Source organism: Chiloscyllium plagiosum, chromosome 27 (genome assembly GCF_004010195.1).
Source record: "Chiloscyllium plagiosum isolate BGI_BamShark_2017 chromosome 27, ASM401019v2, whole genome shotgun sequence".
Classification (NCBI taxonomy): Eukaryota; Metazoa; Chordata; class Chondrichthyes; order Orectolobiformes; family Hemiscylliidae; genus Chiloscyllium; species Chiloscyllium plagiosum.
The window spans coordinates 23,739,408-23,751,812 of NC_057736.1; the positions used below are offsets into that span (position 1 = coordinate 23,739,408).

The 12,405-nt window shown below is 40.4% G+C and overlaps 1 protein-coding gene across 6 annotated transcripts in view; it reads right to left on the reverse strand.

Annotated features, from left to right (window-relative positions):
* Window positions 1-699: 699 nt before the first annotated feature.
* Window positions 700-12,405, reverse strand: part of rcan3 (regulator of calcineurin 3) — a 142,851-nt gene continuing 131,145 nt past the window's right edge. For all 6 annotated transcript variants that reach the window (XM_043717672.1, XM_043717670.1, XM_043717669.1 and 3 more), the window contains one exon: window positions 700-5,883. In XM_043717672.1, the coding sequence (XP_043573607.1) occupies window positions 5,726-5,883 (158 nt within the window). In that variant the 3' untranslated portion in view covers window positions 700-5,725. The remainder of the gene's footprint in view (window positions 5,884-12,405) is intronic.

Consider the following 12,405-nt stretch of genomic DNA (forward strand, 5'->3'; position numbering starts at 1 on the left):
AATTGAGGCTGAGGACCAAACACGATCTGGTGCTTGGGATTCCATGCCAGTCTAATATTACAAAATTATTTCAAAAGAGACAAGTTATAATTTAAAGAATTGAGAGGTTTAGGGACTTGTGGCAAGTTAGCTTTAACTATTATGTAGCGAAGATTTTTGGATCCTTCTCAGAACAGGGCTACAATAATACAAATGAGAGTTTATTTGAACATATTGAAACATTTTAAACAGTAGAGGGCAGCGTATCAATTCTCATTATTGTACTTTGCATCAAATGCCTAATTTGGAGTATTATTTAAATTTTGCCCAACCTTTATTTTCAGAATTTATTTTCCCCCTCTCCCAGTTTTGTTCCCAATATTAACTGCCTCATATTTTCATCCTCCTGTCATCCCCATGTTAACACATTGAAGAGATATCAGATATTCTTGTCTTTACATCAGTACCTTACAGACATCTCCTGCCACATTTGGGACAAATGTTGTGTTGGTCTTCGAAGGACCTAACTAATTATATCCAAGGTAGCCTTATTCTGAATGTTGAAAAGTGTGGCACTGGAAAAGCACAGGGGGTCAGGCAGCACCCGAAGAGCAGGAGAGTCAACATTTTGAGCATAAGCACTTCATCAGGAATGAAGAACTCTGATGAAGAGCTGATACTCGAAACATCAACTCTCCAGCTCTTTGGATGCTGCCTGACTGGATTGGCTTTTCTAACACCACATTTTTTGACTCTGATCTCCAGCATCTGCAGTCCTCACTTTCTCCTTATTCTGGAAGTTGCTAAACTGATTAGATTTTATTTCTTATCACTTTTGCTTTTCCTCAGATAAAAACAAATAAACATGTATACGAATACTCAGTACTTGGGGTTTGGGGTAGCTCAGGTGAATGGAAAGAAGAGTAATGCCAATAACATGGGTTCCATTCCCACACCATGAAGGATTCACCTTCTCAACCTCTTCCCTCACCCGAGGCATAGTGACCCTCAAGTTAAATCACTACCAGTTGTCTCTCTCTCTCTCTAATGGCGGAGCAGCCTATGGTTTGGAAGGAGCATGGCAACTTTACTTGTGTTCTTCCAATTCTCCATTAAAATATTCAGCCACAGGATCAATATATGTGGAAATCCTCATTTGGGAACAAGGCAGATATCATCAAATGAACGGACCCTTGGCAGGGGTGGAAAATTGACTGAAGTGTTCAAAGAATTGTGTGCACTAATTCACTATGAAGATATCTAGTCATATCTGTAAAAGGGGATGAGTTCCATCCGACACCACTCAGTATGATTCCTAGCACTGACCTGGATACATTGTCACATTGGGGATGAAAGCATATGCAAAGAAGGCAGGAGAATTGGGTTGAGAAACATATCAGCCATGATCAAATAGTGGAACACACTTGATAGGCCGAAGGGTCTAATTCTGCTCCCTACATCTTATGGTCATATACTTTCAAACAAACGGATGTGGTCTTGTAGGAAACATTGGAGGCAAAAAAAAAACTAAATACAAGAAGAATTTTTTTTATAATTAATAACATAAAACATTTTTAGTTGCCAAATACTTCCCACATTTTGAGTTATGGGGATCCCACTTTCCTACGGTGCAAAGAACATCATCTTTTTCCAGTTTCAGTAATTAATCAATACTCACCTAAACTTGCAATTACATTGAACTTAGTATTTTGGAAATTTATGGTAAATCAACAGTACAATGCATTGCAGCTCATTTGCTGCCTGTAGTCATCCAAACTTTAAGTCACTGATCTTCGCTTTGTTTTTTGGGGGAATAAAGGACATGTCAGTACCGCTCTCACACACCTCCTCGTAGCCTGGCAAAACAGCACCAACACCTTTCTAACAGTGACCAGTGTACCTCCTATGCATGGACAAGTAGAATCATTGTTTAAATTGCTTGAAGTTTGCCGCTCATTTTGTTCAAATATTCACTTGTTTACATACTTGCAATGAACAATTCTTTGGATAGAATTTAATGCGATTTCTGTGGTGAGTTTAGTTGCTGGTTGTTTATCAGGCAGCAGGTATGTTTTTATTTTAATGTTTTAAAAGTTTGTTCATGAAATATAGGCAATGCTGGGCAGGCTAGCGTTTATTGCCTATCCCTAATCTCCTGGACGCAGTTAAGTTAACCACATTGCTATGGGTCTGGAGTCACATGAAGGTCAGACCAAGTAAGGGTGGCAGATTTCTTTCACAAAAGGACAAATAGTGGTGGATGGGAACTGAACCACCTTCCACTCGCTGCTCCAATTCAGTTCATTGCAGAAGGCTCATGGATAACCGTCTGTTAAACTGTGAAGTGAGGCCCTTAAGTAGGCAATAAATGCCTTGCCCACTTCAGAGCCTCACCCCAATGCTGCTGATATTTATTAATGGAAGTGGGAGACTTATCATGTGGGAAGCCCAAAAAAGGCAGGATGATTGATAGACCTAACACTAGGATGGTGAGGTGGAAACCATGCACCAACCCCCTGCTCTTGCTGACTGATCACCTTCCACTTTTCCTTGTGATACTCCTCCTGACATTGTTTACCTCTGGCCTGGGTCCCTCCCTGATCCTTGGGCCTCAGGTGGATGCATTAATGGCAACAACCACACTTTCACAGTGGTTTTGCTGAGATATGAAGTGCTGCCAACCTCTGGCTCAGTGTCCTTGATGCCAGGGAAAGCCCATCATTGCCCAATTCAGTGCCTACCTGGAACAATGCAATGGGCCTTCCTAAAAAGTGATAATGTGGCACTGCCAGTCACTTCTCAGCTGGTGAGTGAGACCTCCCGTCACCTACATTAAATATTGCCCTAAATTTACACTTTTCCTTGCAATATTGCAATTTTAATGTCAATCTATTCATATGAATACCAGATGGTAAACACTTGATGGTAAACACTGATCGTCTGGGGCTGAAAAGGTACATTTTCTGCAAGAGACTGGAACACAGATTATTTTATATTCCATAAAGCAGTGCAAAAATAATTTTAGTTGAGTAATTATCTTCAAAAAACTGAAAGAACTGCAGATGCTGGAAATCAGAAACAAAAGCAGGAAGTGCTGGAATGGCTTAGCAGATTTGACAGCATCTGTGGGGAGGAATCAGAGTTAACATTCTGGGTTCAGTGACCCTTCCTCAGACCAGTAAGTATCTTGCTTTATGTTCACAAAATTGAAGTTATTAATAACAACAGCTAAGCCTTTTGATCTTTTTTTGGGGGGTGGGGTGGGGGGCGGGGGATTGGGGAGGTGGGACAGGGGCACACACCGTGAACAGTGATGATGGATTCAGCTACTACAATGTTCTCTTTCCAGGGAAAAATACTGTCCTCCTCTGCACTTTCTGCCACACAACCAATCAAACAGTGCACACAGAATCATAGTTGAGATGATGTGGTCATTAAAGTAGTAAATATCTTTCCTCAATCAGAATAAAGGCTAGTCTTCCAGTTTGCGCTATCCTTACATTCTGCTTCTATGTCAGCATTTTCTTTGCTACTGCTGTCTTACCCTGATCATCCAAACGAGTTGAAACCATTGAGATCCTTTTCTGATGAATGTTCTGCTTATGCAGGCTCCCTACTGTTGAGGTGACACAGAAAACAAATCCAGTCCAGAACACAATATCTCTCCTGCCAGGAACAGATCACTAATTAAAGTCATGAGATTGAAATCCTTGGACAAGGGATTCCCATGAAAAACTGGAAATGAACATATCAGACTCAACAAATAAAGGGATTCAGAGAAAACAGGAGGCTACTTTATGTGCTGTTATGGAGCTGGTACTGAACATCTTACAATGTAACCTAGGAGGGAGTCAGGGGTTGGAATTCATGTAGTATAATAGTAGTGTCCCTATCTTTGAGCCAGAAAGCCTAGATTCAAGTCCCACCTGCTCTAGCAGCATGTCATAACACATTTGAACAGATTGATATAGAAATATCTACAATAGAACCCAGTACAGGCTTTGCAAACTGGCTATCTGAGCAGTTTAAATATTCAATCAATATCATAGTCAAAACCAAAAGCTTTAACAGTGATTTAAAATTCACAAGATCAGTTTAAACTTCTACACTTGCAGGTTTGGTCATTACTGACGTTGTATTAGAATTTTTGTCTAATGAATGCAGCCACCTTGACACACAATCGGAATGATAACAAAGATTGCTATTAAAATTAGATTTAAGGCATTACCTATACACCCCACTCAAGCCAAGAGCTAGATTCAATTGAAAATAGTCTACACAAATTTTGTTTGCAATGACAAATAGAACCTGCATTTGTAGAAATTCTAATATTACACAAATATTCCGTAAGAATAAGTTTTCTTTATATCCTAATTTTAAATCAAAACATTTTGATCTCAGAATTCACAGAATGCATACTTTGCAAATTGTATAGAGAGTTTGAATTTTTAAACAAATATCCTGAAGTCTACTCTTAACTCATTGCTTAAGACAAACTTTATCTAATTCCACATTTTAAAAACTACTTAATGTGCTTTTTAAATTTAATTTGTTGTGTAGTTACATTACATAACTCAATGTATAATTCATTTTTAATGCAATAAAGAACTATCAGAGGTAATTGATGTTAATTGAGCAGAAACTACTCAGCAAATATATGCTTCTCTTTATTTAAATCATTGCTAGAGCAAGTGTTTTGTTTGGCAAATAACATATCATCTAGATCTGCTCATTAGCTCCAGACACTTTTATGAAAAATTGCAATACTCAGTGAACAAATCAAGTCAAATTGGAGAACTGTAGAAGTGGGTGGAGTTTGCCATGAGATGCCACATCATGCCAAAGTATTTGCCTTAAAGCTTTATGGGTTATCAAACATGATTCATTGGTGCCTCATTGTTCATTGAGTGGCATTAACTTGGTTCAACCTGCAAACGCAATTTTGGAAAAGCATACAGGCCTGAAACAATGACAACTTTCTCTACAGATGCAAGCATGACTTACTGCTACACCTTTCCAGACTCATCAGTTTCATTTCTGCCAGTGAATTGATTTTATTAAAAAGACAAAAAAATCAAGCACAAACTGCATCATCTGAAATTCATTTCAATTGTGAAAGTGAGCTGCCTAATGGCATCACTATTTCACCTCACCACTGTTCCTGGGAAGGAAATGGGGAGGCGTGGGGAAATACAGGAGAGGGGGTGAAGAATACTTCACAACAGTTTGGTCTCTTTCTCTAATTAGAATCTAATTAGCTTGAAGTATTGCAAGACTATGGATGCAAACAGTTTTTGTATTGCTTCCTATGGTCAATATTTGTTCAGAACAACATTCAAGACAGAGAATACAGAACACAACATTGCAAAAGAGACAATAGCGACATTTACAATTCACACATCTGAAAAGGGCTGAAATAAAGCTTTGATCAAATACTGAAGCTACATAACAATTTTATGGATTTGAAGCTTTTTGAGGAGAGGGAAGCAATCCTGCCATTTGGTTCCCCTGTCAGCCAACATCATTCTGTGTCTGGTGAGGTCGGACCAAACTGGGTGAACATGGAATAAAGCTTCAAAGCCACAAAAAAGGAATCCTTACAGTTGTTCTTTTATTAGGAAATCACCTAAATTACTACTTTTTTTCATATAACGATGGACAAACAGTCCTCAAGAAAAGAAAAAACAGCCATTAAATTGTTGCTGCAGTAAATGATATGGTCAGAGGAGGCAGGTAGACAGACGCTTCATTTGTTCACTGTTGGTGCATTATCTGGTCGTTTTGTTTGAACTATTTTTTGTTTTGGCAGTTTAACTGCACCTTCATCTTCATTTTCACTCTCACAGATATGAACCACAACACTTGGAGTGCCTTCTGTTCCTGTGTGCACCTCGTACTTGTCACCTACAGGACAAAGGAGGAAATGCAGCAATAACTTGACACTGGTAAATGAAAGTAAGTCGCTTAAATTAGGAGAAGGAGTTTTCCCTTTTCTTTCTGAAAGAGAGAAAACATTTTCTATTTCTTTAAACAGAGTGTTCAGTGTAACGACGACAACGCCTTTTACATTCTGTGTGCGTGTGCTCAGACGACTAGGAAAGAGACAATGGCTATAGTAAGTCACTGACAAAATCTGAGATGGTCCCAGTTATACAATCACAACATTTACTTGAAACCACAATTCTTTTGAAAAAAAAAGCATTTTTAAACATTAATTGCTGTATTAAGATTGTATAAGTTTGAAGGCTCTAGATACCTCCTGCCATTCAAAAATGTGAACTGGGTGCATTTTAAGGAACTAACTTCAGGATCTACTAATATTTGAGAATAAATAGACACTTTAAGGCTTTAAGATGGATCACGTTTTTAGTTTTAGATCATTATAAAAGTTGGTATCATGATTTCCTCGTGGCTACCTCCACATGACTTTCAACTTCAGTTAATATCATTAATCTCAGATTAAACAATTTCTTAACAAATTTCTTACACTGTTATTACACTCTTCTGCCAATAGAAGATACTCAAAATGACAGGGCTAAAATTCTCTATGCTGCCAAAGATATTTCCTGTGGGAATAATATGCAAGAAAAACTCTGTTCCCATTTTCAGAAACATTTCTTTTTCGACTTGTCTCCTAGGGGTTTGGGTCTGAAGTCCAGCCGATCATGAAAACACTGTTTTAAATTGACCTAGTATTTGACACAAGGATTCGTTCCATACACGCAGAGGGTGGTGAGTGTATGGAAAGAGCTGCCAGAGGAAGTGTTGGAGACTGTCACAATTACAATATTAAAAAGGCATCTGTTGGTATGTGAATAGGAAGGGTTTAGAGTGAAATGGGCCAAATGCTGGAAAATGGGACTAGATTAATTTATAAATCTGGTTAGCATGGATGAGTTGGATTGAAGGGTCTGTTTCCATGCTGTACAACTCTATGATTCTATGTTATCTACTGAATTTATAATTCCATCATTTACTGTGGTGGGATTTGGACCCATACCCACAGAGCAACAGCTTGGTCCTCTGGATTATTACTCCAATGATGTTATCATTACATGACCACTTCTCCATATTGGGCAGGCAGGAAATTCACCCAAACTCAAAATTTTTAATATATTGATAAATGAAATAGTCTACGAATGATTTTCCCAAGTGCTGCCCAATGATGTTCCATTTTGTTTTAGAGATGTGTATTAATCCTTCCAAGGATTGTGTATTTGTTAATGGTCTGCAAATTCCAAGGGGAGCTGACAGGCTCCCAGCTGCAGCTATTCTTGGTTTAGCACTGGAAATGACTCTGTCATGACAATGCAGTGGCTTGACTGTGTTGCTTGCTTTAAACTACCCACCCACTCCTACTACTGATGCACCAGTCCTTTTGAGGGCCCTCAGTCTCTGTCTGCTTTCTTGCTGGAAAAAAACTTGCAGATAGGCTGGTTGTTCCTGGCCAGTTACATTAGTAATTTCTCAGTCATCCAATTGTAAGATAAATTGTAGCTAGCTTTGGCTTTGTGGGGCTATTTTGTGTACATGAATTACCTTTATTGTCATATGTACTCAAATGAGTACAGTGAAAAGTTTACAAGATGCCACTGACGGTGCTATCTTAGGTACAGATTCTTCAGTACAAGTTCTTCGGAAAAAAAAGTTAGAAGAATAAAGAAATTGAAAAGTCCAGCATTGTGGATTGTAGGAATAAATGAGAAAAAAAAGATCAGAATAATAGACCTTCCAGCCCAGTCCACGCTGGCACCCAGCCTCCCGACTATGCCGGGCCTCGACCTAAGACCCTGCCAGGCTGGGATACCACCAAGTCTGGCCAGTAGACCCCCGCGTGATGGTTGACAGGATGCCTCGCCGGCTGGAAGTCTGCGCTTGAGGCCAGGAGTTCAGGGCGTCATCAAGGGAAAAGAAGAAAAAAAAAGCAGGAAAGGAGAAAAAAAAAACAAATGAATGGAGCAGGTGAGCTCCGGCTGAAACATTCTAGTCTGACACCATCTTGTCTGAAATGAGCTCTTAGCTAGCTTCTGATTTTAGGTCATAGATTGGTTAAAGAATTTTTTTGTGCTGCCTTCTCACTGGAAAGTGTATTGTGCGGGGATTGGAAGCAGTACTATTGTGAGCAGACTCACTCAAAAAACCTTTATAGTCATCCAGAGCTTACTCATGAATCATCTCTAACAATAAATCCTTACCCACTGCTTTTGGTTTACATGGTGAAGGGTTTCAGTAGCTACAGGCAGTCACTTCATTCAGAATCACATAAAAATATTTTCTCCAAGCGCTCCAACCACAACTTGGATTACCAAATTGTCATCTACACAGGGATTGTAAAATGAACAAACACAAAAAAAAAACTCAACAAAGCATCAAACAGCACTTCAAAGGTATTGAAGCAATATTCTGTAGGACCCTCTCTGCTGCAAGTTACATTTTCATTTGGTGACAATGCTGACAATTTCTGGAGGTGCTGCAGTAATCCAGATGTCATGGGTGAAGCAAACTTGTTAACAGGAAGGCTGAAGGGATTCATCTGACTGATCAGAAACCTTCTAATGCTATGGGCCATGAAATTGTTCCACAAGATAAAGCCTGTATGGTATGCAGCTACGTATTCTGCCGTTCTTAGAAGAACCATGTGGTAGAGTAATTTAAACCTGTAACAATTTTCAGAATGTAGATCTTTACAGTTGGATTGCATACAACACATAACATAGAGTGCCTCACAGCACATTCTACTTTGTTCTAGTCTCTACTTCTTTCTGGCGTATTTGTATGATTTATTTTTCCAACCAACCACGATTTCTAATAGTTTGTTCATTTTTCTGGTTGACTTCAAGCTAGACTTGCTCTTCTTCTTCACAAAGTAAAGTACTGCAGATGCTGGAAATCTGTAACAGGAACAGAAAGTGCTGGACAAACTCGGCTGGTCTGGCAGAATCTGTGGAGAGAGGCAGACTTAGATTTTTGAGTCCAATTTGATTCTCCTTCAGAATTATTCTTCTTTAACTTCAATATTGGACTCCTTAACTGACTTCTGATTTGGTAACCGGCCAAGTAGCCATTTAAGTGAAGCAAAGCAAAAAGGAATGCAGTATTCAGATTAGATTCCCGACAGAGTGGAAACAGGCCCTTTGGCCCAACAGGTCCACACCGACCCTCCGAAGAGTAACCCACCCAGACCAATTCCCCTACTAATGCACCTATCATTATGGACAATTTAGTATGGCCAATTCACCTGGCCTGCACATCTTTGGTCTGTGGAAGGAAACTGGAGCAAACCCACACGGACACAAAATGTGCAAACTCCACGCAGACAGTCGCCCAAGGCTGAAATCGAACCTGGATCCACGGCGCTGCAAGGCAGCAGTGCTAACCATTGAGCCACCGTGCCACCGTTTTGGTAGGATACAGCGTTGGTGATGAAGATCTGATTCATTGATGGTATGTAGGCATCACTGGCTCATCCAGCCTTGATGGTTAACTGCCTTACAGCAGGTGATAGTGAGCTGCCTTCTTGAACATTTGTAATCCTAGCAGTGAAGGACAAACACAGTGCTGTCCGGAAGGGAGTGCCAAGGTTTTGTTCCAGCAACAGTGAAGGAGGTGATATGGCTCCAAGTTAGGATGGTGCACGGTTTGCAGGAAAATTTGCAGGTAGTGCACTCCTATCTATCTGATGCCCTTTTAGGTGATTGACATCACAGGCTTGGAAAGTGCTGGCAGAGGAGCCTCACTGAGTCACCTCAGTGCATCTTGTAGGTGGTACACACTGTTGTCATTATGTATTGGTGGTGAAGAGAAAAACTGGTGAAGGTGGTGGATGGGATGCCACTAAGCAGACTGCTTTGTACTGGATGGTGGCAAACTTCTTCAATATCTTTGGAGTTGCTGTCATCCAGGCAAGCAGAGTACGATGCAGTAGACTCCTGCCATGTGCCTTGCAAATGGTGGACAGAAATTGGAAATAGAGGAGATGAGTTACTTGCCACAGAATTCCTAGCTTTTGATCTGCTTTTGAAGATTCTGTATTTACATGGCTGGTCCAGTTCAGTTTCTTGCCAACGGTGGAGATTCAGCAATAGAAATTCTATTGAATACCAAGGAGTAATGGTTAGACACTCTCTTGTTGGAGCTTTCTATTGCCTGGTACTTCTATGCTGCAAATGTTATTTGCTATTATCAGCCCAAGCCTGGATGTTTTCTAGGTCTTTCGTCATTAAAAATAAAGTGGGTCAGCATCTGAGTACTCGCAAATGGTGCTAGGCATTGTGTAATCATCAGCAAACATTCCTTTTTGCAACTTTGTGGAACAGTAAAGTTCATTAATGAAACAGCTGAATCTCCTTGGTTGGACTTAGGAAGGTTCCTAAGGAGGTCCCACAGTGATGTCCTGGAGCTGAGCAGTTTGACCAAAAACCAGCCTCCATTGTTTTGCTGCAGAGGAGTTTGAAGTGTGAAGGAAAATTGGAATTTCTTGAAAACACTGAAATGTGCCTCAAACCCAAAGATTTGGCCATAAGATCATGAAAGACTCCTCCTGAGGTAACTTGTATGTAAAGTATGTAAACTTCATGTTTTCACTCAGGAAAAAGGAGAATATTGTAGAGGAGAAGACTGGGATATGGGCTATTAGATTAGAAAGGATTGAGGTTAATAAGGAGGAGGTGTTATCAATTCTAGGAGGTGTGAAAGTAGAGAAGTCCTCTGGGCCGGATGGAATTTATCCAACGATTCTCTGGGAAGCTAGGGAGGAGATGGCAGAGACGGTGGCTTTGATCTTTGAGTCATTATTGTCTATAGGTTTAATACCAGAGGACTGGAGGATTGCAAATGTTGTGCCCTTGTTCAGAAAGGGCAGTAGAGCTGACCCAGGTAATTATAGACCAGTGAGCCTTACTTCTGTTGTCAGAAAAGTTTTGGAAAGGATTATAAGAGATAGGATTTATAATCATCTAGCAAGCAACAATTTGATTGCAGATAGTCAACATGGTTTCATCAAGGGCAGGTCGTGTCTCACAAACTTCATTGAGTTTTTTGAGAAGGTGACCAAGTATGTGGATGCGGGTAGGGCAGTTGACGTGGTATACATGGACTTCAGTAAAGCCTTTGATAAGGTTCCACATGGTAGGTTTGTTGGAGAAAATGTGGAGGCATGAGATTGAGGGTGATTTAGCAGTTTGGATTAGAAACTGGCTTTCTGTAAGAAGGCAGTGAGTGGTGGTTGATGGAAAATATTCAGCCTGGAGTCTGGTTACTAGTGGTGTGCCACAAGGATCTGTTTTGGGACCACTGCTGTTTGTCATTTTGGTAAATGACTTGGACACAGGCATAGGTGGATGGGTTAGTAAGTTTGCAGATGACACTAAAGTCGGTGGAGTGGTGGACAGTGTAGAAGAATGTTGCGGGTTGCAGGGGGACTTGGATAAACTGCAGAATTGGGCTGAGAGGTGGCAAATGGAGTTCAGTGCAGATAAATGTGAGGAGATTCACTTTGGGAAGAATAACAGGAAGGCAGAGTACTGGGTCAATGGAAAGATTCTTGGTAGTGTAGGTGTGCAGAGGGTTCTTGGTGTCCATGTACATAGATCCCTGAAAGTTGCCATCCAGGTTGATAGTGCTGTTAAGAAGGCATGCAGTGCGTTTGGTTTTATTGGTAGAGGGATTGAGTTCCGGAGCTGTGATATCATGCTGCAACTATACAAAATGCTAGTGTGGCCTCACTTGCAATATTGTGTACAGTTCTGGTCACCCTATTACAGGAAGGATGTGGAAGCATTGGAAAAGGTGCAGAGGAGATTTACCAGGATGTTGCTTGGTCTGGGGGGAAGGTCTTATAAGGAAAGGCTGAGGGACTTGGGTCTGTTCTCATTGAAGAGAAGATGGCTAAGGAGGCATTTAATAGAGACATACAAGATGATCAGAGGATTAGATAGGGTGGACAGTGAGAGTCTTTTCCTAGGATGTTGTCTTGTACAAGGGGGCATAGCTACAAATTGAGGGATGATAGATTGTTCTTTAGTCATAGAGTGGTAAAGGCGTGGAATGCCCTGCCTGCCAATGTAGTTAACTCAGCCACATTTGGGACATTTAAACAGTCCTTGGATAAGCACATGGATGATGATGGGATAGTGTAGGGGGATGGGCTTAGATTAGTTCATGGGTCAGCGCAACATTGAGGGCCGAAGGGCCTGTTCTGCCGTGTTTTGTTCTGTGTTCTATGTTCTAAATATGTTTGCACACCACACATTGCAAAAAAAATTAACTTGTTCAATTTGTATTAATTAAAGTAATAATAAACTGATCTGATTTGAACCTCACCTTACCACCCATACATGATAAATTATATAAGTGCCTGGCTAAAATACCATGTGAATTTAAAAAAAAAATCTGCAGTTATGGACAAACAGGGGACATTGGAAATGA